The sequence below is a fragment of the Anabrus simplex genome, chromosome 1, assembly GCF_040414725.1.
Source record: "Anabrus simplex isolate iqAnaSimp1 chromosome 1, ASM4041472v1, whole genome shotgun sequence".
Taxonomy (NCBI): domain Eukaryota; kingdom Metazoa; phylum Arthropoda; class Insecta; order Orthoptera; family Tettigoniidae; genus Anabrus; species Anabrus simplex.
This window is the reverse complement of record NC_090265.1, coordinates 507,735,173-507,761,907: the sequence shown is the minus strand read 5'-3', so window position 1 is coordinate 507,761,907 and position 26,735 is coordinate 507,735,173. Positions and strand designations below refer to the sequence as shown.

Below are 26,735 nucleotides of genomic sequence, written 5' to 3'. Positions count from 1 at the left end.
GATGATAGGTGTCAGTATACATTCACCAGTCTTATGCTAGAGATTGTTGTTTTAAGCAACAAAACAATGGGATTATCAGCCTCATACACCATCCTACCCTGTAATGTGAACCATCCTACAGAAGATTTTCAAAGAGTTCTTATCTATTAGTACAACTAGAATAATTATTTTATAGGTCTTTTACAGTTTTTTACTACTTTTACAGTTTTTGGAGATGCTGATGTGCCAGAATTTTGTCTTCCAGGAGATCTTTTAGGTGCCAGTAAATCTACTGACATGAGGCTGGCGTATTTGGGCATCTTCAAATATCACCAGAATGAACAGGGATCAAACCAGCAAACTAGGACTAAGAAGCCCAGCGCTTCTGCCACCTGAGCCACTCAGCTTGGTGGTACAACTACAAACAACCCAACAAAGTATGTAAAATTTAGTAATGTAATTAATTATATTTATTTACTTATTTTTTTATATTTAGAAAGTTCTAACCCACCAAATTTTACCAAAATAAATTCTTCAGATGTAGTCATTAGGTACATTAGAAGTCATGTTCTGCTTTCTGAGTAAAGATAAGAATTGAAACTCATTAATGATTATAAAATTGATGAGCAGTATTACAACCAAAAGCAGAAAAATAAAATTGAATCTGGCAACAGCAAGGAAATGTTCAACACAGTGAAAGAGAGAGATCAGGCAAATATGAAAATATATTTGCTGACCTAACTCAATCAGAGTTTGCAAGCCTCACCTGCCAGCCAGTTCCTTGTCCAAATATTTAGCTGCCAGCTTTGCTCCATACACCTCACTGTGAAGTGCTAGCAGAGTGTTCCTTAAAGAAGTGTTCTCTCGCTGGAGTTGTGCAACCTCTGTGCGTAGAGTTGCCAGTTCGATCATGCCAAGCTGCAATCCTTCATCTTTATCTGAAAGAACAAGAAAGAAACATTATAAACACATTTTGTATGGATCATACAACAGATCTAAGAAATTCAGAGCAGGTGGGAATTTAAATTATATTTTTATCCACAATGTTACAGAAAACTCACATCTGGTGACAAGGTGATGCACAAGGCACATTTATCTCCATCTTAAGATGGAGATGTGAGTGTAGGTTTAGTAGCATCTTGCTGCTTCTATCCTAAACCTCAGAAGTCCACACCCACACTATGGCACTGTTACAATGGAATTGTAATGGTTATGATAGGCATCTTGCTGAACTACGCCAACTCATTAGTGAGTATTCGGTGAGTATAGTCTGCATTCGGAAATTTTCAACTATACTCAACAGAACGACATTATGCTAACCGGGCTTCTGGTGGCGTTGGCATTTTTGTCCATTCTGATACCTTCAGTGAAGAGGCTCTACTAAGAAGAGGCTGTAGCAGTTCATGTTTGGCTGCCTGTCATAGCAACAGTGTGTAATGTTTATTTTCCACCAGGCCAGCCTCTTAATATAAATGTCACTGATCTGATAGATCCACCTCCATTCCTATTATTGGGAGATTTTAATGCCCATCACCCTATATGGGGCTCAAAAACACCTTGCCCCCGAGGAAAGAAGTTGAAACCATTAGTAAGAGAGCTTGATTTATAAATTTTGAATACAGGTGAATGAACTCACTTCAGTGTACGTTACGGCACATACTCTCACATAGACGTTAGTCTATGCAACCGAATGTTGATTCCGCTGTTTCGGTGGAATACACACGACGATTTCTGTGACAGTGATAATTTTCCCGTTGTTCTTACTTTGTTGAAACAGAAATCCGTCAAGGCTCCTCCTCGATGGATTCTTAAACATGCTGATTGGCCAAAGTTCACATCAGTATCTGTCTTTAACGACGTGACCATGATGACCGTAGACGGCGATACAACTTACATAACACAAGTTACTCTTGCTGCTGCTGAGGAGTCCATTCCATTGTTTTCAGGGACTCATCGCCGAAAACTCGTTCCTTGGTGGAACGAAGAAATAGCAGCAGCTATCAAAGAACGCGTCGCGCTCATAAACGCTATCGTAGGCAGCCTACCGTGGCCAACTTGGTAACATTTAAAAAAACTCCGTGCTAAGGCGCGGTAACTTGCCGGTATTTTTCGCGAATTTTTTGTTCCTTCGTCTATTCCGTGTCCGAATAGGGAGGAAATATTCGCAATATCACGTTCAGGAAAACTTGAGTCCCACAGGGATCGGTTCTTAGTGTCACTCTATTCGCGATTGCCATAAACGGTATTGTCGATGCTGCTGGTTCAGCAGTAATACCGTCGCTATATGCGGACGATTTTGTTCTGCAGTATAGCTCGCACAATATGGCAGTCGCAGAGCGACAATATTACAGCAAGCTATTAGGAGAGTGTAACAGTGGACTTTATAACATGGCTTTCGGATTTCAACAGCAAAGGCCTCTGCTGTACACTTTTGCCGGAAGCGCACTCTTCACTCCCACCCTGAGCTTTATTTAGGGAACGTCGCTCTTCCCGTAGTTGACACCGATTTCTTGGGCTCCTTTTCGATAGCAAATTATAGTGTGAGCCACACGTGCGGCAGTTAAAAAAGTGCAATGCACTAAGAAGTTGAACATTTTGAAGTTTCTTAGCAGCACTACTTGGGGAGGGGGGCTGACCGCACGGTGCTACGATTTTATAGGGCACATATTTTAACCAGGTCAGACGACGGTAGTGCCGCATATGGATCAGCAAGGCAAAACGTCCTTACGAAACTGAATAGCATCCACCACAGCGGGGTCAGGTTGGCAACGGGAGCTTTTCGTACAAGCCCCATTGCTAGCCTGCTTGCTGAATCTGCTGTGCTGTCTTTACACCTGAGGCGCCAGCAAATGCTACTGTCCTATGCTGCAAATTTGCGACAGATGCTACTTCACCCAAGCTACCCTTGCATATTCCACAATGGAAACCGTCGAGCAACGCGGTCGGTTGGAATACGCTTGGATCTTGTTTGTCCAACCCTTGTCCAGTTTCCCTACGGGGTCGGGTATGAGGTGAGATGAATCTGTCGTGGCGGGTTTTTATGGCCGGATGCCCTTTCTGACGTCAACCTCATCAGAGGAGTTAATAAGGTGAAATGAATGACGCGATATATGATAGTAGGGAGAGAGTGAAACCCGGTGCCGTCACATAGCCTACTCCTGTCGAATAGCAGCAATGGGCCTGCTTAAGGCTTAACGTCTCCATCCGACGGACGAATCACCATCAACAGCGTCATATGCCCTCACTCCATATGAGCACTGCGGAGAGTCTGGAATTTAACCCAGGCTTTTGGCACGCAATCTAGTGATTAGAAATTGTATACCACCACCTCCCCTACCCTGCCGCCAACATTCTGATGGTTCGATTCGATTTATCGGAGGCTCTTTCTGTCTGTTGTTGGTATCCAGACTCAGTCGTCGTTTGCACCGATGGTTCGAGGGCTAAAACGAAAGTTGGCTAAGACTTCGTTGTCGACAATGATAGGTTTCTTTTTTGCTCTCCCGGAAACCTGCATTGTGTACACAGCAGAGCTCTATACTACCTATGAAGCTCTGAGGTATGCACTGTCCGATGAGCGCCGACACTTTCTGCTGTGTACAGACTCCTTTAGCTCGCTTCAGTCGACTGATAGATGTTTTCCTCGGCACCGTCTGGGCAGCGGATCCAGGACCTGGTGGCCGGATGTTCGGATGCCGGCACCAGAATCACGTTTATGGGCTCCCAAGCCACATGAGTGTACTGGGAAACGAGTTCGCTGATAAGGCTGCCAAGAAAGCTGTTACACTGTCCCCGTTGCCTTACAAGATTCCAGCAAGTGATATTCGCTCTCAGCTGAGACAATTGGTTATGCCCCATCGGGAGATGGAGTGGCAGGCCACTCCACTTCGTAATAAGCTGTGAGCGATAAAAGTTACAACGAAGACTTCCTTTCGGGCTTCTCGGAGGGAAGCAGTGGTATTATGTCGTCTTGGGATCGGTCACTGTATAGGCCTAGTAACGCACTCCTATTCACTGAAAGGAGAACCCCTCCGGTGTGTACTTGCGGCGATCATATTACCGTGATACACATCCTTACGGAGTGCGTGGACCTGGTCGATCTGCGCCGTAGTCTAAAACTCCCGAGTACCATCTTCCTCATCCTGCGAGATGACGAGCAGTCAGCAGACCTCGTCATCCGTTTTATGAAGGATAGTGGTTTGTTTCGTCGCATATAAACGTAGTGTTTCGCATTAGTCTTCGTATTATTGTTAACTACGTTTTATTCATTTGACTCTGTTTTAGTTTGTGTTTGTATATTTGAAAATAACAAAATTGCTCCAGCCTATACCAGAAGACATCGTGCACTGTAAACATTAGGTCCTGCCAGCAAAGGCAGACTCTATTTTAAGCCAATGTGTTATTCTACCATAATCTCTCATCTATCATTTTACCGAAAAAAAGGACATTGTGAATTAGATCCACTGATTATTTTAAATTCACAATCATTGTTCAGTTCCAGTCAGTCGATACATTTTAACATTTTAATTATCATATCATGTCGTTCATCTCATACCATTAGGGCCCGATGACATACCGTATCTACCAACTTTTAACAAGAGAAATCGAGAAGATCTTAAAGCGGAAAAAATTTAACAACACGCGCATGCGTCGCAAAGTCTTGAGACATAGTGAAAAAAGGGCGGAAAGGGAGGAGATTACAAACAATACTAATGCAAGTCAAATACATGTTTTTTTTTTGTTTTTTTGTTTTTTTGCTTTACGTCGCATCGACACAGATAGGTCTTATGGCGACGATGGGATAAGAAAGGCCTAGGAATTGGAAGGAAGCGGCCGTGGCCTTAATTAAGAGACAGCCCCGGCATTTGCCTGGTGTGAAAATGGGAAACCACGGAGAACCATCTTCAGGGCTGCCGACAGTGGGGCTCGAACCCACTATCTTCCGATTACTGGATACTGGCCGCACTTAAGCGACTGCAGCTATCGAGCTCGGTCAAATACATGTTATGAACACCCCTGAAAGTAAATACTTACACAAAGTTACATCTTGATGCGTGCTCATCTGTTTTCACTTTAACACTGGAAACAGTTCACACTGTACACAAACAGCGTTTTTCTGCACTTTAAACTTGCGGGTTACAACATGAATGTCACCGTCAAAATGAAACTAAACATGTACATTTATTTACAAAATTCTGTCAAGTTCACAGCATGCAGGCTAATATCCATCATAGGTTGCAGAGGACAGATGGAGATGAATTGCTTTCTTCAGAAATTCTGGAGGAGAAGTACTCGAGTAACATGGACCAGTACTTCTGGTTTTCACAACAGAAATAGAATCCAGAATTATATTTGACATTGAGGGCCTAAACTGATTTTTGTTCTTTTTCAGCAAGCTGAACACACGTTCACACTCAGCATTGCTGTGCGGTAGCGTCATAACAGAAATCATTAGCCTGGATATCCTATCATACATAGGAACACCATCAGCTCCACGAATGTTCATCAAGCGAGCCCATTTGGTGTCATCTGTCACATTCTTACTCTCAACAGCAGTACAGTAATCAATCGGAAGAGCTACAAATTGGTTCTGAAGCACATTCATTGAATCATCAACCGACTCACTGTCCTTTCTTGGCAGCAATGATGGAAATCTTTCTATAATGAATTGTACTGCAACTTTTGCATGTTTCAGTACTTCATCACCGAGAGGGAACTTGTTAATAATATAATCACATTCTGTGCAGAAGTAACCCCTGGCAGATGAAAAGAATGTTGATTTATCTCTTTCATTAAGTTTCTTCACCAAGTCCATTGTCTCAATGCTAATGACTAGCTCATCATTGTCCCTCTGATTCTCGATAGAAAGGTATGGAACTTTTAATAAAAAGCTGCTTTAACAGGTTCGCCATTGGTTCTAGTTGTTTATAAATGTGAGGGAAGCACTCTGAAGTGATTCTCAAATAAAGGAATGACAGCATACAGAAAGGCACAGTATGCCTTATTTAAGCCTGGTGACAGAACCATAAAAAATCTTTGCGATTCTCAATGGTCTTTGGAACTACCAGGCTGGGCTTTTGGGATCGTAAATGATGTTAAGCTAGTAGTTGATGCACACTGAGCATTAACAAGCACCTCATCTTTAAAGAAACCAAGTAGTGGATCACATTCCTCTAACAGCCTCTGCAGACACCTTCCTAACTATAGCCATTTTGTGCAAACATGTTTTCGTTTCATCTTCATTTTCTTGTTGTGAAGCTCTTGGAACTTCTTAAGACGTTCCTTCCTCTTACAACTCTTCTAAATAATAGAATACATCGACTAATAGTTCATCAACTTTAACAGGCAAATTGCTTGCACCTTTCTCAGCAGCCAAGTTAATCAAATATATCATGAGTAACCCAGTAAGAAGACAGATTTCTATGCTTCCCTTAAAACAGCAGCTACTCCATTCTTCTTTCCAATTATGACTGAAGCACTGTCGGAACGGAACGCCACACAATTTTGAATTGGTGTTTTGTAACACTCTAACTGTGAACTTACCAAATTACCAATATTACGTCCCGTTGAATTACCCACCAAGGCTGGACAAACAACACTGAACTACCTTTTCCTGGTTTGCCACAAAACAGGTGACGGCAATAGGGTAAAGCTTAACATTACTATTATTGCTCCCATCGTCAGTTAGAAAATGGCTCATGTTGCATGTAACCAACGGGTTCACTTCTTGAATCCGTAGCCATTTTTTATGTGTGCTGTTTTCGTACAACAGCCATATTTTTTTTTTTTTTGTAATTTCTGAACCTGGGAACATTTTCCTAAACAGAGCACCAGCACGATCGGCAGCAGCTAACGGGATATTATGTTCAATTAAAAATTAAGTGAACAAGCATTTCGCTCTTACTTTATCAAGGTCGGCTCCAAAAGGAGTAAAAAAACGAACTTATTTTCTGACTGTCATCCTTAAATTTTGTACTGGAGACGTGTTTAACAGATTTAATGTGATTTACTAATTCTGTTCTTCCTCCATGAGAAACGTTTATATCACATGAGCACATGGAAGAGAATGCGAATGTTTTTCGCCTTTCCGTGATCGTATAAAACAGGGCCTCTGAGGGTGCATGCACTGTGCACGGTGCAAAAGACGACTTCGCTTGGTTGTCCAGAGTGCAGACCCCACTCCTCGTTTTGGAGCAATAGCGCTGTCTCTCTCTTTCCCCACGCCTGTCTCGCTCGCTCCCCCTGTCTCCCTCTTCCTCACTTGCTCCGTAGCGCTCCAAATCCGAGCCGAGTTGAGCCGAGCTTAGCCGAGTAGCCCAGAGACGAAGCGTTGGTCCGAGCCGAGCCGAGTGGAACCGATGCACAGTGCACGGAGCTCTTGCGCCTCGATTTGCACGCGTGAGATGTTGGGCATTTGAGAGGCCCTGGTGTAAAACAAGGAAATTCAGCAGAATATGCCTCTCTAAAAGATTGACAATATCGATTCTTAGTTGAACTCATTACGAACACCACTAAGAATACTAAATCGCTTACAAATTCGCCATACACTTCCTCAAGTTTCAGAGATACCGCCAATGTTACTCCCACCCACACACAAACAAAGCTTTTCAGCTACGAAGCACGACGCAGTTACTAAAGTTGTTATATATAAATTCACAGCCTGCTACTTTTCACTGATTTCTTTCCTTCAAAATCACAGCTTGTTACTTGTTTGGGAACATCACAGTGAATGAAGTAGCGGGTGAGGTCGAACAGGTGACAAAAGCACGGGGATAATCAATAATGTGATTATCGATACATTTACCGGTCGATTTTCAAACACTGCATCTCGTATTACCAGCTACTATCGAGTGTCAAAGACATCCGATTTGACCGCAGAAAGCGAAGCGCGGATATTCAAAATCCGAACAATAACGTTGTTCATCCATGCAACCGTAAAACACACTCAAAATCCTCACATTTTACGGAAAAACCGGAATACTTGGCAGGTACGCGATGACCTTAGATGTTAGGCCCCTTTAAACAACAAGCATCATCATCAAACTACTAGCAACAAAAAAAATTAGTCTTTGTAATGGGTAGGTTCAATCGACTTCCATCGTGGAAGAATAGATAAAATCTTGCTGAAAAAGCAAAGAAATTCAGCACAGAATTATCGTTTAAGGACGCCGAAACTGATGGATGAATGGAATAAAAACTTGAGTTGTGTATATGGCCGGAATGCATTCAAATAGTATAGTTGGTGTGGCATACGGAGACAGATAGTTAAGTAGGCCTAATCAGAGGTCGCTTTGAATAAAAACTTCAGATCAAAATTTTCTAAATAAATAAGGGAGGAGAGCAGATAAGCAGATAATGGTTCGGCTTTCGGTTCAATGTGTAGCCTACTGGGTTAATTTTCCGGCCGGCTCGGAACTGTTTTCTGTTCGTCTCAATAGATCGGCATATATACACAATCCTGACAGTCGCCATATCTTGATGGATGTAGTACTTTCGCATCCGTCTCTTGACACAGGTGTGGCATAATCCCACAAGTAGCTTTTCAACTCAAGTATAATTTTATTTAGAAATATTCTGACATACACCAGGCTCCATTTCGTTATCTCTTATCTGTTATGACTTGAGTCAGCCTTCCTTTCAGAGAGGAAGCAAATGTAGTAAATATAATTATCTATGTCAAATGTACCCGACTCTGTATTGGAATGTATTTGTATTTGTACTGGTTAGTTGCCGACAGGCACTATCTGATGTTAGCATAACGACCCTAAGTGGTTAGTTCACTTATCATAACGACCATTGCGGTCTTTTCGTTCTAAAAGGAACTTCACAATATACTGTATTAGTATCTAAGACAAACAGGTCATTAGGGCAGGCCGGAGGCCAGTAATCATCCTTTGAAAGAGTATTTAAGCTTAAGGAAATGTATATGATTTGTCAGTGCACCATCATAATATCTGCTATGTACTTGTAGCTGTGCACTGGAGGACTTAACTTCACCTCTTGAATAAACCTATCTACTTTGAAACTTCAAACCTTCGACTTCTTATTTAAAGCTTCTCCATGTGTCTGAAGAACTGCGACTACGTTAGGTAGCCTACACTTGGCAGCCTTAAATAATCTATCTTCTGTAAGACTTCAAATTTAACATCTTCTTTGGACTCGAGTTAAGGCTCAGGTCCGAACCCAAGTAACCATTTTCGGCAACAGTATCAAAATTGATTAGTGTCACGGCTCGCTACGCGACATAATCTGGTGGCAGCGGCTTGGATCAAAGAAGATTTCTACATAAAGAACTTGGTTAAATAAGCAGTCACAACTTTCAACATTTTTTTCGGCGATCTACATCGAGGTGTCTGGTCGTCATCACTTCACTGGTCTCTTTCCACCTGAGAGACCGGGACATCTTTTCTTCCTCTAACCGGAGGCCGACGCAGCCCGTCCGTCTTCTGGCGTCGAGAAGGTCAGAACTTCTGATCGAGTACCAGTTGGGGTCCTCGAGGGGACACTGCGCAACCCAGCAAGCCTGCAGCTATCCTCCTTCGCGGTGGTATTCGACTTCAGTGGCAGCTCCGAGGAGTGGCTTTCTCCCTTACATATTTCCAAGTAAGTCCTCAGCATTGTTGTATCTGGCATTGTGTTAGAAGTGATAACTTGTTAAAGAGCAGCAAATAGTAATAGCATTAATATGCCTGATAATTTAGTAGGAAGTGCAGCTCTCAGAGCGGATGAGCAAGCAATTCAATATAGAATAGTCTCAGTCGATACGGCGGTCAAGTTATTGAAAACCACCTTCAGTGGAAACCCAAATGAATTACAGGAATTTATTGATAACGTAGAAAATGCCTATAGTATTTTAAATCCTAGGGACCATTCAACTTTCTTAAAATTTGTGTTAGCCCATATCACTGGAGATGCAAAAACTGTGCTAAGTTTTCGCACAATTCCAGAGGAATTCCAGACTTGGGAAACTATTAAAGATAAATTAGAATTAAATTATTCGGTCCAAAGAACTCTTGATTTTTACGCAAATAAACTATTTACGAGTAAACAGCAACACACAGAAAATGTTACTCAGTGGGGAAATAGAATCGAAAAAATGACTACAGAGTTAAATAAAGCTCTTACTAGGCAGATGATAACTTGGACTAATGAAATGCAGGATGGAGGCAACAAAACAATTTCCTTATTAAGCAAATGTTGTTTCATACAGGGAATTAGTGACGAGTCCGTAAAGACTATTACGAAAATCAAATCGGAAGATAAGCCTTTGAGACAATTAATTGAAATAGCAGTAGAAGAGGAGAGTGCGAGGAAATCTAGAGATCATCTTAGGGCATATAATGGAAACTTTAAGAAAACTAGCTTTTCGGGGAGCAGCGTAAGAACCCCAATGCAGAATGTACGAAATGGAGGTGGCACTAGTACATCTTCTGCGCAGGCAAGACGTGAACCAGGAGTTAAGGCGGCAGCAACGATTACTTGCTACCGTTGTCAGAAAACTGGTCATGTTGCAAGGGAATGCAAGGGCAAACCTTTGTGTGTGAAGTGTAAGAGGAGTGGACATGTAGCCAAAGATTGCCTTAGTACTAGCAATCAGGGAAACTAGCAGCTGGACTGTCTGAGCGACCCAGCTACAGTCCAACTCCACAAGTTAGTAGAGGTTGCAACCTAAACGAACAAAATGAGGTATTAAACCTACGGGCATGTGAGATCCCAATTAAGGCCGTCAGTGCCAATTGTTGATATGAAGGCCGTGAGTGCCAATGTTGTTAATATGAAGGCCGTCAGCGCCGATGTTAATAGGAAGGCCGTGAGCGCCAATGTAATTAAAAGAAGTGTAAAAATAGATAATCCATATGTAGTATATGTGTTGAATGACCATTTCACAGATGGTTATGGGGAAGCATTAATAGACACCAGGTCACAAGTATCTTTAGTGAGGGAAGTGAGTTTAAGAAACATAAGAATTAAACCTGTAAATGTATATTTTCAAAGTGTAACTGGTGAAGTACGAGGGCTATTTTTTTTCAAGGTCCGATTCGTCACGAAATGAAACAGCAGTACATATTTGACACTTTTCTATTAGTAACACTTACTGATACATCACAGCTATTTTTCAACATAGTCGCCTCACAGATTGAGACATTTGTCGTAGCGTGGTACCAACTTGTCAATGCCCTCCTGATAGAACGTCGCCGCCTGCGCCTGTAACCATCTTTGTACGCCGGTCTGCAGCGCCTCGTCGGTGTCAAAACGCTGTCCTCCTAGCCAGCGTTTTATGTGAGCAAAGAGGTGAAAATCTGATGGAGCCAGGTCCGGACTGTATGCTGGGTGATCGAAAACGTCCCACTGGAAACGCTGCAGGAGGTTCGTGGTGGCAGCTGCAGTGTGCGGCCGAGCATTGTCATGGAGGAGGACAATGCCTGATGACAACATCCCTCTCCGCTTATTCTGAATTGCCCGTCGTAGACGTTGAATAGTCGCACAGTATGCGGCTGCAGTGATGGTGGAACCACGTTCCATGAATTCCACCAACAGAACTCCTTTCCGGTCCCAGAACACAGTAGCCATACACTTTCTGTTGGAGAATGTTCACTTGAATTTCTTTGGCTTACTCGGGGAGTGCGAATGCATCCACTGTTTGGATTGCTCTTTTGTTTCTTCCGTTTCAAAATGAACCCATGTCTCATCCCCTGTGACAATTTTGTTCAAAAAATCCGGTCCATCATGGTAGCGCTGGAGAAACGCTAAAGCGGCACCCATTCGCTGTGTTTTGTGACGGTGAGACAGCATCTTCGGAACCCATCTCGCACAAAGTTTGCGGTACTGAAGTGTCTCACTCACAATTGTGTAGAGAGCTGACCTGGAAATTTCAGGAAACGAAGCACTCAACACAGAAATTGTGAACCGACGTTTTTCTCGAATTGCCTGATCCACACGCTGAACAAGATCATCGGTTGACACACGCTTCCTTCCCTGGCCGCCTGCATCATGGACGTCTATACGCCCTGCTGTAAAGTTCCTGCACCATTGTCGTACTTTGCTGTCGCTCATGCACGTTTTACCATATACACGACTTATTCGGCGATGAATTTCGGCTGCATTGCACCCCTCAGCCTGAAGAAATCGAATTACACCGCGCACTTCACACTTGGCGGGCGAAGCGATCGTTGTAGCCATGTTTACGAGTGCGCTGCATGTTCACTACTGACGGGACTGAGGTGAGGCGCATAACGGTCATTTCAGAGACGTTGCGCAACACATCTGCGCAGCGGTTCATCATATATTCGCGGGCGTTTGACTGTCGCGACCGATCGGACCTTGAAAAAAAAATTGCCCTCGTATTTCCAGTAAAAGGTGTGGTTAACTTGCGTATTAATAATGTAATTAATGAAAGAGAAGTGCCATTTTATGTTGTTGAGAAATTGCCACATAATGTTGACATGCTGTTGGGACAAGATTGGTTAGAGATTCATAAAGGTGAAATTAGAATTCCGTGGAAAAAGGATTTTGTAAAATTACAAGCTTTGAGTGAGACAGTAGTTCAGTTTCCAACACTAGAACAGGGAACACGACACTGCCAAAAGCAAATGATAGGAGACAATGTAATGTGTGCAGACAGTATAGTTCATTGTGATGAAGGTAAATTCTGTTGTTTAATAATCAATTGTAACGAAGAAGAAACCTTGATAGAAAAGGTACCAGAATTAACAACCATTAGCTTAAAAGAGAATATTTCAGTAATAAACGTAAAAGATAGGAAGAATTTATTATTAAGTAAGTTGCGTTTTTCACATATAAACGAAGACGTGGATGAATTGAAAGAAATTTGTGTTGAATACAATTATATTTTTCGCTTACCAGGCGATAGGCTGATAGAAACGAAATCAACGGTACATTCGATACCGACCCCTTCAATATTACCGGGCAGGGCAATAAACCTTAAGAATTATAGAATTCCAGAGCAACATCAAAAGGAAGTAGACAAACAAGTAGAAGAAATGTTTGAGCAAAATATCATTGAACCCAGTAAATCAGGTTGGAATTTCCCAATTTTAGTAGTGCCAAAGAAGCTTGATGCTTCAGGTGTTAAGAAATGGAGAATTTGCGTGGATTTTCGAAATTTAAATGAGATCACTATAGGAGATAGTTACCCCTTACCTAACATTCAAGACGTGCTAGATAAATTAGGAAGGTCAAGATACTTTTCAGCACTAGATTGTGCAAGCGGATATTGGCAAATACCAATAGCTCCGGAAGATCAATGCAAAACAGCTTTTAGCACCCAGAGAGGACATTTCCAGTTCAAACGGATGCCTTTTGGTTTGAAATCAGCTCCCGCGACATTTCAAAGATTAATGAACACTATTTTAAGTGAATTAGTGGGATTACGTTGTCTGGTCTATCTTGATGATATCATAATTTTCTCGGAAACACTCCAAGAACATCACGCTAGATTGCGACAAATATTTCAGAAATTAAGAGAACACAATATCAAATTAGAACCTGATAAGTGTAAATTCCTAAAGACAGAATTACAATATTTAGGTCACATTGTAACAGCTGATGAAGTAGCTCCAGATCCTATGAAAATTGAAGCTATAGTAGAATTCCCTACCCCAAAGACACAGAAGGACGTCAAATCATTTTTAGGATTAGTAGGTTACTACAGGAGATTTGTACCCCAGTTTAGCAAAATATCAAAACCACTTAATGATTTGCTAAAGAAAGATCAAAATTGGAAATGGGAAAAAGAACAAGAAGAATGTTTTCAGAGTTTGAAAGACAAGATAACGAAACCTCCAGTTTTAAAGTTCCCAGATTTTACTCAACCTTTTGTATTAACTACAGACGCTAGTAACTATGCATTAGGAAGTATATTAAGTCAAGGAGAAATTAGTAAAGATCAACCACTAGCATTTGCAAGTAGAACTTTAAATAACGCTGAAATTAATTACAGCACAATTGAAAAAGAATGTCTAAGTTTAGTATGGAGTTGTAAACATTTTCGACCTTACTTGCTAGGTACAGATCACAAACCATTAACTTGGATATTTAGTGTGAAAGATCCCAGTTCACGTTTGTTACGATGGCGATTGCTCTTAGAAGAATATGAGTTCGATGTAGTGTATAAAGCAGGCGTTAAGAACATAAATGCTGACGCACTTAGTAGGTATCCTATTGTAAGTAGTATTCAACCGGCGAACCAAGAAATTTCAGAAGAAAGGAAAGCAAAACTCTTAAAAGAAATGCATGAATGCCCCATAGGAGGACATCAGGGAGTACAGAGAACATATGAACGTTTGAAACTGTATGTTCCATGGCCTAATATGTTCAGAGACATTGAATCTTACATTCGCAAGTGTTCAGTTTGTCAGTTAAATAAACAAACACTTCCGAAGGTAAAAGCGGATTTGCAAATAACAGACACACAGGATAGGCCGTGGAGTAAAATATATTTAGATATCGTTGGGCCATTCTCAGTTTCGGAAAAACAAAATAGGTATCTCCTGACATGCCAGGATAATTTAAGCAAATATGTTATTGGAATTCCAGTTGAAAATATGACGGCGGAAACGATAGGTCTCAAATTTGTGTATGAAATAGTTTTAAAATATGGAATACCAGACCAACTCTTAACAGACTGTGGAACACAGTTCATGAGTGATGTGTTCACAAACTGTTGTAAATTATTAAAGATTAAGAAACTTAAGACTAGTGTGTATCACCCAGAAACCAATGGTAGCCTGGAACGCTCACACTAAGTCTTAGTTGAATATCTTCGATGTTTTGGCAATAAATTACAGAACGATTGGGATCAGTGGATTCCATTTGCGTGTTTTACGTATAACACTTCTCCGCACAGTGTTACGAAATTCACACCGTATGAATTATTGTTTGGTAGAAAGGCTAATATACCAGGACAATTACAGCAAAATCCTCAACCGTTGTATAACTATGAAAGTCTAGTACATGACATTAAACAGAAATTCCAGACAGCATGGTAACAGGCAAAAGAAAGATTACATGTAGCTAAGATTAAGCAGTGTGATAAAATTAATGAGAATAGAACGGGAAAACAGTATGAAGTAGGAGACTTAATATTGGTTTATAATGAGCAAAGAAAGAAATTAGACCCTTTATGGAAAGGTCTATATGAAGTTAAGGAATTAAAGGGAACAAATGTAACTTTAATTAAGGTAGGCACGACAGGTAGAAAAGTAATACAGACTCACATTAATAGAACGAAACCGTATGTTTCAGATCAGAACGAAACATGACGATGTGGATAACTCTACTACTTATTATTTGGTGGTGGACAATTCGGCAAACAGCAGCAGAGCTCGAACCGACAGACCTCAGCAAAGGTTCACAAATCACCCAGATCACAAGTCAAACAGGTGTTTACTTTGATCACATCGGGAATATATATTTCTATCCTACAGAATGGAATTTTATAACGTATGTAGACTTAAGACCTGTTAGAGATTTATGGAAGGAAACAAAAGATAGAATTAACTCTTTAAATGATATATGTAACAAATTAAGTAATGAGACTTGGTTTGTATATACTGATTGTAGACCCAGTACACCTTATTTTCAATCTAAGAGACGAATTGTGGACAGGTTAAAGAATATATTAATAGATTTAATTGGAAAGGATACGAGCTTTAATAGACGTAGGAGAGATTTATTCAATTTTGGAGGTAAGATTTTAAAATTCCTTTTCGGAACAGCAACGGAAGATGAAGTAGCTGATAACTTTGAACATATAGAGTCAATGGAAAAAGACCACAAAGAATTCTTAAGAATAGCTTCTGAACAATTACTAGTTTTGAAATCAACTATTATTACTATGAATACAACTTTAAAAGACGTATCGGATAATGAACGTAAATTGACGAATGCTTTACAGATATTAAATAAAGAAATTAAAGTGCAAACTGCAGAATTAAAGAAGGAGATTGATACTAGTCTCGTATTAAATGAATTAATTAAGCAAATTGAGCGAGGAATTGAGGAATGTCAACACACGTTTGACTTATTAATAGATGTATATTTGCATGCTCAGGATGGTATTCTCCAACCTCAAATTATAACGATTCAAAAAATTAGAGAACTTCTAATGGAACAAGCAATGCCAGAGTCGACGATGTTTCCACCTTTCACTTCTTCCGAACTCCTTTCCTTGATACAGCCAACTATCTATACTCAAGGATCATATTTGGTGTATTCTGTAAAAATACCTTTGGTAATGGAAACAAAATTTATATTACATAAAGTAATACCCTTTCCTGTTATGATGAAAACTAATGTAACAACAAAACTGTTAAATGTACAGAAAGAGTATATATTTGTAGACATGTTGAATGAAAAATATGGGTATATTACTCAGTATGAGTTGGATAAGTGTATCCAACCAAATGAAAATAATTATGTATGTATAGAGAAAAATCCTATTAATACCTATATCCCTAATGTGGAATGTGTACCCACATTAATGCATCCTAATACTTTTCAGGTACCCAGTGTTTGTACTTTTAATTACTTACCTTTAAAGCAAGTGATGTGGTTACCACTTCACAGGAGTAATTCATGGTTATTTGTAGCACCTCAAATGGAGTTGTTTACAACAATATGTCAAGATGGAGAAAAATACTCCAATCGATTACAAGGCAGAGGTATACTTACCTTAAGAACAGACTGTAAAGGTCTAGGTAGTAAAACTACATTATTTCCATTGTCACATCATGAAACCAATTTAACAAAAAATGATATCCTTCCATTTGTAGATGTTGACATCGATTGTTGTCTAACCCTTCCTCAACAAGAAAATATGAAAAATGTACCTTTAAAACTTCCTTTATCAAATATTGTATCATTAAATGACTTGAAAATTGCTAGTTATAAAATAGATGAAGTAGATAAATTTATAGAAGAGCAAAAGCTTAGAGAAGAACAGAGAAATTATTCTTGGAAAAGAATTGGTACTTCTTGGTACACCTATGTATTATCAATAATAACGTTAATTGGCATTTGGTTTTGTGGATGCTGTTGTTGTTTTTGCTGTCGCAAGATAAGCTTTTGGTTAATTAATCAATGTTCTCCAAGAAAATGGTGAAAAGAATCAAAAGAATTTTGTCCTAGAATTCATGTTACAAATAGTCCTGTACATCAAATTAATTTATCATTAGAGAATATTCCAATGGAAAGACAAAGTTTAATGGAAATGCCAAGGTTCTTAAACCAACCATTGAGAACTAATTCAGTAAGATCATTGCCTTCAGCACCAGAACTAACAGAATTAGAGAAACATAACGCAGAAATGGAATCTGATCAGCAACTAAGGAGATCAGAAAGGCTTAAGAAAAGAGAACTAAGGTCCATGTACAAAAATTAGCATTTTTAGAAATGATAATTTTCGTCCAAAAGGGGGGAGGTGTGGCATAATCCCACAAGTAGCTTTTCAACTCAAGTATAATTATTATTTAGAAATATTCTGACATACACCAGGCTCCATTTCGTTATCTCTTATCTGTTATGACTTGAGTCAGCCTTCCTTTCAGAGAGGAAGCAAATGTAGTAAATATAATTATCTATGTCAAATGTACCCGACTCTGTATTGGAATGTATTTGTATTTGTACTGGTTAGTTGCCGACAGGCACTATCTGATGTTAGCATAACGACCCTAAGTGGTTAGTTCACTTATCATAACGACCATTGCGGTCTTTTCGTTCTAAAAGGAACTTCACAATATACTGTATTAGTATCTAAGACAAACAGGTCATTAGGGCAGGCCGGAGGCCAGTAATCATCCTTTGAAAGAGTATTTAAGCTTAAGGAAATGTATATGATTTGTCAGTGCACCATCATAATATCTGCTATGTACTTGTAGCTGTGCACTGGAGGACTTAACTTCACCTCTTGAATAAACCTATCTACTTTGAAACTTCAAACCTTCGACTTCTTATTTAAAGCTTCTCCATGTGTCTGAAGAACTGAGACTACGTTAGGTAGCCTACACTTGGCAGCCTTAAATAATCTATCTTCTGTAAGACTTCAAATTTAACATCTTCTTTGGACTCGAGTTAAGGCTCAGGTCCGAGCCCAAGTAACCATTTTCAGCAACAGTATCAAAATTGATTAGTGTCACGGCTCGCTACGCGACACAGGCCAGAGCAAAGTGTAGCTTCCACCGAAGTCCCACTCTCATCCATGGTTGTGACAATATGGAAGCTGCTGGGGTATGGGTGGTGCTGAGTAATCACATTCGGAGTACAACTAGTGCCTCTGAGTATTACAAAAGGTGTTGCTCATAGGGATAGTCGTACTACAATAGCACTTTCTGACACAGTGAAGAAAGCAAATGGCAAACTACCTCACTCCTCATCTCGTACACTACGCCTCATTCTGGAGCTGTCATTTGTTTCCCTATAACCGCACAGCTTTTGGTGGTGCTATTCGATGTTCCAATCAGTCTCTTGGCTGATGACCTAACAGACATAGGTTATACACAATACACCGCACCATTATCCACCACTAACAGCGCAGAATAAATAAGGTTTTGGAAGATACTAGTTTCTTCAATGAAAGGAGTGTGCGTGCGGAAAAACAAAATAGTGATTACATTCCTCCACATGTTCCTTTGCTGGCGGGACCTAGTGTTTACAGTACACTATGTCTTCTGGTATGGGCTAGAGCAATTTTGTTACTTTCATTGATCTGTCTCAGCTTTATCCTTGGCTTTGACAAAATGAAAGTGACTTAGGTATGAGTGATGCTAGTAATGCCATTCCTTCTGCAGCCAGTCCCTGCTATGAATGGTGTGAAAATATTGCTCATAGGGTCAGTTGGTGCATGCATTTCAGTGGGGTTGGCAGACTGATGTGTAATAGCAACTTCTGGCTCGGTGAGGAAAGCAACGGGAAACCACCTCACTCCTAATTTCCCTAGTACGCCTCTTCAGTGATGCCTAGGCCATCTATGACAGCTGATGGCGGAACTGTTGAGGATCCAACCAGCCTTCGGGCTGAGGACTAAACATACACAACATTCCTCCACATAAGATTGGCGGCAGGAAGGGCATCCAGTCGTGAAACTCGGTCATGTCCACATATGCAGTTTGCACCCACGACCCTACCAGGGTGTGGAGGAAAATCGGGTGAATAATAATAATAATAATAATAATAATAATAATAATAATAATAATAATAATAATAATAATAATAATAATAAAATAGGTATGGCTCTAGAAAATTTCTCAGAATATTGATTTTCAATAAGGCTGTCTTCTTAGTGATTCAAACTCTGTCATTTATGCGATTGCATAAAGCAAATAGGTTACAATTCAGACCATTGGAGATGAGGGAGATTATAAACCTCCACAGTAAACAAGGAAGGATAATAACTCTCCAGTGGATTCCCTCACTTGTACGGTTAGATGGAAATGAAACAGCTGGCCTCTGGAAAAATAAAGAACTACGCTCCAAGCCAAACAAGCACCATTCAACTTTAGAACAGTCAAAAGTAACATAAAACACAAAAGAAATCACTCTGAAATACCACCAAATCAATCATCAGTGGTAAAAGAATAAATCCACGAGTCAAAATAACAAAAGGAAACCCAGAAAGCATGCAGCAGCACATTTTCGACGTATTGGAGGCATGCCTGACTCGCTGCACACCTCTACCCTTCCAAAAACTCAAGTTCCTTCTCGTATATAGATGCCAAATTGTGTGGAGAAGATCAAATACTTATTAAAGTTCGACCCTTCCGAAAAAGATCCATCCAAAGATAACGACCAATTTTAGTACGACGTTCGACCACCTCGAGCATAAATACAATCTCGTATTCGTGATAGCAATGGATTCCAAACATCTTCGAATACCATCTTGAGGAGCTTCTCACCGTACCTGAAGCCCTCGTGTCAGTTCTCGAAGATTTGAGGCGGGAAGCTGGTATGACGACAAGTGCATTCCCGTGGCATCTCTAACATGCTCTATGGAAGACAAATAAGGGGAACGGCAGGCCAGTCTAGGACCCTTATATTCCTTAAGGCGTCTCTGGTCTGATCTGCAGTATGTGCTGGAATATACCATTTGATACCGGATATGTCAAGAGGGTCTACCGTTCTTTCCACATACTGGAGGGCAGTCATTGTTCCCTGAACAACAACAAAATTAGCCCTACGCAACAGCTTCCCACACCATAATCCCAGGGGCTAGAGAAGTATGGCTCTATCAAATATCAGAGAAGTATTTGCCCTACGAACACGCTGTCGTCGAATTGACGGCGCAAGACAGAAGCGAGACTTATCACGCAATACCACTCATCAGCAGTGTTGCCAACTTATATTTTCAAGATCCGCTAAATACTACTAAAAATCAGCTAAAATTCCGCCAAGAAATTCGATCTCAAATAATGAGCAATAATAATAATAAAAATAAATATCTGCACTCACCTGATCTGTGAGTTTCACACCCTGCCTGCGAGCTAAAACTTTGTAGGCGTTTAGTGCCGGGTGCAAACTAGGTGAATCCCCTATCTCAAGGGCCACACGCAAAACAGGCCAGTTCATATAACGGTCTTCCTTCATAGCATAAATATAAATGCTACTCTCTCACAGTTTCATTATCTGTCGTCATTCGTCGACTTTCTCCATGCATTACAAATTTATGATACCATGATCTCATAACATCAAATCCAAATAACATGTTTTCCTCATGTGACTGCTAGCTCCTGATAAGAAATACGGAACAGCTCGGAGATAGACTGGAGTACAAATTTCAAAAAAAAAAAAAAAAAACACGTAAAATGGATAAAAACACTAAATTCCGCTATAATAAATCTAGAATTCCGCCAAAAAATCCGCTGTCCGCTAAATGATATATTTCTCTGCCGACAGTCTTCTAATTCCGCCAAATTTAGCGGAAAATCCGCCAAGTTGGCAACACTGCTCATCAGCCCAGTTTTATCTGGCTGTACACCATACAAGTCTCCGCTGTTTGTGGTATGCCGTCAAAAGTACACGCCGGATGGGAAGTCGTGATATCAGTCCAACTTCAAGGAACCTGTTTCCGATGGTTCGTAGTGCTACTCTGATATCAACTGTTGTCATTCGCCTATTAGCCCGAGCCACTACCATAATCGGACGATCTTCTTTGCTGTGGTCTGTATGGAAAGACATGTGCGTGGTTTTCTTGCAAGAGTATTCTCGTAAGTCCATTTCTTCACCATTCGTTCTGCAGTCTAGTGGAACATACCATTTTATATCGTAGTTATAGAGCAGGGGTTTCCAAATGACGGCCCGCAAAGCCATATTTTGTGGCCGGCGAGGGCTTTTAAAAATTATTTTAAGAAATGTGACGAAAATTTACAATGGCATTTCATAGGTCGTTCATAAATGCATTAATGTAAATACTCTTTATAGACCCAAGTAAGAACAAATTAATTCTTTAATATTATTTCCTGTTTTTAAGTACTCACTTGGGCTGAAACGATTATTTTTTATTTTAAAATATTAAAATTCTAACTTCGGCGGGAAATGAGCCTTTACAAATGTCAGTGCTAGGCCATCTATATATATATATATAAAATAAGAGTTTTGTCTGTACATTGCTCAGAATTTGAAAAGAATGGTATTTCTGTATCGGTCATGTCCACAATAACAAGAAAATGCATTTTTTACTTTTCCGTAATTTCTGTCTGTCTGTCTGTCTGTCTGTCTGTCTGTCTGTCTGTCTGTCTGTCTGTCTGTCTGTCTGTCTGTCTGTCTGTCTGTCTGTCTGTCTGTATGTATGTAAGTACACGCATCAATAGAAAACGGCTGAAGAGAATTTAATGAAAATCGGTATGTAATGTCGGGTGATGAACCACTGTAATCTAGGCTACAAATTATTTTATTCACGTTGAGTGAAATGGTAGTTTAGGGGAAGGCCCGAAATGTAATTCTCAAATAAGTTATTTATGTTATTAGTGGTCGTATCGATAAATACTACATAACTAGCATAACTTTAGTTATGTCGTAAGTTAGTAGTAGTTATGTAAGAAGTTATTAAATTTCCGATCACTTATGTCTTATACATTGTTACCGTACCGCATATAATCAGAGATATTCATGAATTTGGATTTTTGTTACTAAGTCCATATCAGTGACGAGTCACGAGAAAATGGGTAAACAGAATTTAGTGAAAATCGGTACGTAAAGTCTGAGAATAAGGAACTACAGTCTACGATATAAATAATTTTGTAGGACACCCTAATATCAGAGTCGAAAGAAAACTAATGTGAAGGCCTGAAATATAGAAAGCTCATAAACTTTATCAACAATAACATTACATTGACCATTGTTTGTTGTGATGTGCTTTTTGTCTTCTGTTTCCTCTCATCCCCGATAGATAGGATTACTGCAGCGTACCGAGGTTTTTTTTAATTTGCTTGACGTCGCACCGACACAGGTAGGTCTTATGTACGACGATGGGATAGGAAATGAATAGTGGTGTGAAGGAAGCGGCCTTAGCTTTAAGGTACAGCCTGGTGTGACTGGTGTGAAAATGGGAAACCACGGAATACCATCTTCAGGGTTGCCGGCAGTGGGGTTCGAATCCACTATCTCCCGGATGCAAGGTCACAGCTGCGCGCCCCTAACCACACGGGCAACTCGCCTGGTCGTACCGACTGTAACAGCCTGCCTGTATATTGGCGGGAAGTAGCTGGGGAGTAAGATAACTTTCTTCTTTAGCATGCCATTCCTCTGGTTCATACATTATCTGATATATCTGGTACGTAACACACTGGTTCATAGTATTCGAGCTATTCAATCCCTACTCTGAGGCACTGATTGGAATGAGTAGTGTGCATATGTAACGGAATAATGACAGAGGAGTGTTCACGGCAGTCTGCGACCTGGTTATTCCAGCTCTGGAACTTTGGACTCTTAGATCGGCACAGTAGTACTGTTCGTTGAAAGTGAGAAAGTGTGCAGTTTTTTCATTTGATCGAGTATTTTATATGATAACATTGCTTTCAATCGCTACATTCCTTCTGACGTTTTTGTAATGACCTATGTTGAATTCAGTTAGGAAAACCACCAAGTCAGTCTTTCTGAGAATCCCGTAGCGAAGCACGGGTACATCAGCTAGTAATCATTATAAAAATGTTTATGGGATCCATACCAAATCTTGAACTCCATGTCAACCACACTGTGGACATATTATTATGCAACGTAGAAGCAACGTATGCGTAAGAAGCAGTGTCAGTTCTTCGTTCTTCTCTGATTGGTAGTACTGGCTGGTACACAGTACCTACTGCAGACTCGAAGAAATTTTCAGGGAAGTACATTGCTAGGATTTTAGGCTCTTACAACTATAGGCCCTATATCATTGTTCCCTTCACGCTTCTCCCACTAAATTGTCCTCCTTTAAGTTTGTTTTGACTGCATTATTAATTTAAGTTTGTCTTGAAGTTTTTTTTAATATACTTATCATTTATCAGATATTAATTCAAATGAACTGACACAGTTGGATGCTCTTCTTCCAAATTCAATTGTCCTGGGTATAGTAGTGTTTATTTTTAATTTCACTCTTTTATACAATTTTAAAATAGTGTTTTAAGCAATTAAAATTATTAAACCTTCATTTCAATTGAACTAAGCATATTATTTCATACTGGTACCTCTGTTCTATTCGCAGAATTTTACGAAAATTGGCCTATTATTAAAGTGTGGCCCACGATCATACTTATGGTTTCCAATGTGGCCCTTGACCCCTTACAAATTGTAAACTCTTGTTATAGAGGATATGTCAAGAGGGTCTACTATTCTACAGTCAACTCCCTGGGTTATCAGTCTGTATGATGTTCCCTTGCCCCTCGTGCCAATTATGTGACCCTTCTCAAAATAGACAATTTACAACTGGCTTTACGTCGCACCGACATAGATAGATCTTATAATGACAATGAGACAGGACAGGAAGGGGCTAGGAGTGGGAAGGAAACGCTCGCGAGGTTCGAACCCACGATCTCCCGAATGCAAATTCACAGCTGCGCGCCCCTAACCGCACAGCCAACTCGCTCAGTCTCTCAAAATAGAGAAGTGGCTATTATGTGGTTGTACACGTCATCTGGGTACGTTGTTATCTTCAGTCTATCTGAAACACCACAGTAATCTATAAACAATCATCAGCAGCATCACTTATTCACATCATCCTTAGCCTGTGTGAACGACTATAGCTTACACCAGATAAGCTTGCATTACAGTGAAATTGTAGTCAGATCACCTACTTGGCATATTTTAAAGTTAAAAACAATCTATTCAGCCCAAGGGAGTACTTAAAAACAGGAAATAATATTAAAGAATGAATTAGTTCTGACTTGGGTCTATAAAGGGTACAAACATTAATACATTTATGAACGAGCTCAGACGGAGGAATGGGGTTCTGTGTTGCCCCTCAAGGCATGATCAGAAAATGAAAATTCTAGTTCCAGCTGTTATTCTGCCCATGATCTTCAAGTACTATCATGAGATCCCATTAGGAGGACATTTAGGCATCTTCAGAAGGACAAAATCAGATAAATGTTCATTTGTAAGAGGATGGACGACAAAATCATGGAAATGGTTAAAGCTTGTAAATCTTGCTTGCTTGCTTGCTTGCTTGCTTGCTTGACCACTAAGGTAGACTTGAGCAACCAAGCCACTGACAGAACTTTTTTTTTGATAGTTGCGAAAGGGCTAAGAGTTTGAAGGAAGCGGCCGTGGCTTTAATTAAGGTACAGCCCCAGCATTTGCCTGGTGTGAAAATGGGAAACCACGGGAAACCATCTTCAGGACTGCCGACAGTGGGGTTCGAACCTACTATCTCCCGAATACTGGATACTGGCCGCACTTAAGCGACTGCAGCTATCGAGCTCGGTGAAAGAATTTTTAGAGTTCATTTGTCACAAGTAAAACCCGCATGAAATCCTTGTTTTTCAGTGTAGGCTACAGTCATAGCATTAAGAATGTAATTATATTTCTTTCCTTAGCTCAGAAACTTCAACTTTTATGTATACGTTGAATGTTGAGGCCTTCTGCCCTATCAAAATACACCTTGTATTGGACCACCTTTGTACAAACCTTCTCCTTTCGTAAGATTTTGCTTTTCTTCCCTTGCCCGTCTACCATTACCTTGCCCCTGGCTCTAAAACAGAGCCTGCATTCCACACACTCATCCTCGATGCCACCCGCATTATCTGCACCTCCAACACAAATTTAAACAAACTCTCTCTCCATAACAACAGTCATTGTCGCCCAGAAAATTATTGTTTCAGTGCCCTAATTGTCATCTGAGCCCCTTCACAATTAGAATTAAGGAAGGTTCAACCTTTTCAATGCAAAACGTGCAGGTTGAACCTTCCTTAATTCTAATTGTGAATCTCAGTTCAATACGGGAAAATGTTTTTAACTTATAATATCTGAGGCCCTGTCAGAACAACTATCGAGTGATGCTGGTGCGGGGTAAGGGCCCACCCCGCTCGGGTCCAGTCTCCTTCACGACGGCAAACCTGAGCACCATCATTAGTGGTAAAGGCTAAGGTGCGGTTCTACAACCGCCCACTCCATCATGAGGCAGTGCTTCAATAGTTTGGTCCAAGGCGACCATCACCATGGCTACCCCTCTCAAGGTAGCGGGAGAGATGTATCTGAGGGTACTTGGGCGGTCCGAGGGACCCCACTCTGGCATCGGCAGTGGCGGCCGCTCTTCCTGTCAACCTTGGACAGTACTTATCGGACTTCTACGACGTCATAAGCACTTCAAGACTTATGTTCTGCAAAATAACTCATAAATGAACTCTCCATCAACAAATTTTCGGACTGCAATCTTCCAATTCAAAATTTTCTAAAATGTAAAACTTCAAAACTGTGTCACCTGTGGAAGGATTTTTGGGGGAGGAGGTCTGTACCGGAGGTACACCCGCTCCGTGTATTCAAATTAAGCGCCTTTTAGAAGATCACCTGTGATTTGTACTTCAAACTACGTGGTAGAAGAATTTTGAATATTTATCGACAGATGTCGCAACTATCAACTTACGTATGTGCGCCTTCTAGGGCGCGGGTGAACAATTAATTTTCAAGGTAAATTTTGTGTATCAAGGTTTCCTAAACTGAATTGTTTATAGTCTGTTTTTGATGTTCTAAGGTTATCAGTACTTCTATCTCTTCCAACCAGCTTAAAATTGTAGTCAATAGGAAATGTTGAACATGTATTTAAATAACCAATCAGAGTTTTTGATATTTATTTGACTGTCCAATAAAAATTGGCGATGTGTCAGGGTTTCGGCCCAGAGAAATCTGGAACCTTCCTCTCCACTTTAAAAGCTGGGACCGTTTGGGCCATGTTGTCTTTCGATTACTCCAGTCAAGAGGTTTAGAGTGTATTCGTAGTGGAGGCAGGGGAAGGGTTGCCTCGTCCATCGCCGGGAGGTCCACCAGCAAAATGTAATGGCAGACTCAGCGTAATCATGTAACAGTCTCTGAAAGATAGTTCGAGGGGAAGGTTTCAAATTTCGTTCGTAATGTAACTTCTATTTCTCATTTAAATTCTCAAACAGGTCTAAATAATTAAGGTAACTTAGGGAATAAAGCGCGGGAACCCTCTTGTATTCCCCTTCAACTTGGCATTGAGGTGACTATGATTTTTTAACCTTTAAAATCTACCTCGTAACTTAGAAAAAAAATTCTAGTCACCTCCGTAGTATAGGATTAGCCTCTGTAACGTCGGG

At 40.4% G+C, this 26,735-nt stretch overlaps 1 protein-coding gene across 1 annotated transcript in view; it reads right to left on the bottom strand.

Moving 5' to 3' along the window:
• Positions 1-26,735, bottom strand: part of LOC136857030 (Golgi-associated PDZ and coiled-coil motif-containing protein) — a 524,409-nt gene that overhangs the window by 56,146 nt on the left and 441,528 nt on the right. Inside the window, exon 4 of the mRNA XM_067135379.2 lies at positions 746-917. Within this exon, the coding sequence (XP_066991480.2) occupies positions 746-917 (172 nt within the window). The remainder of the gene's footprint in view (positions 1-745; positions 918-26,735) is intronic.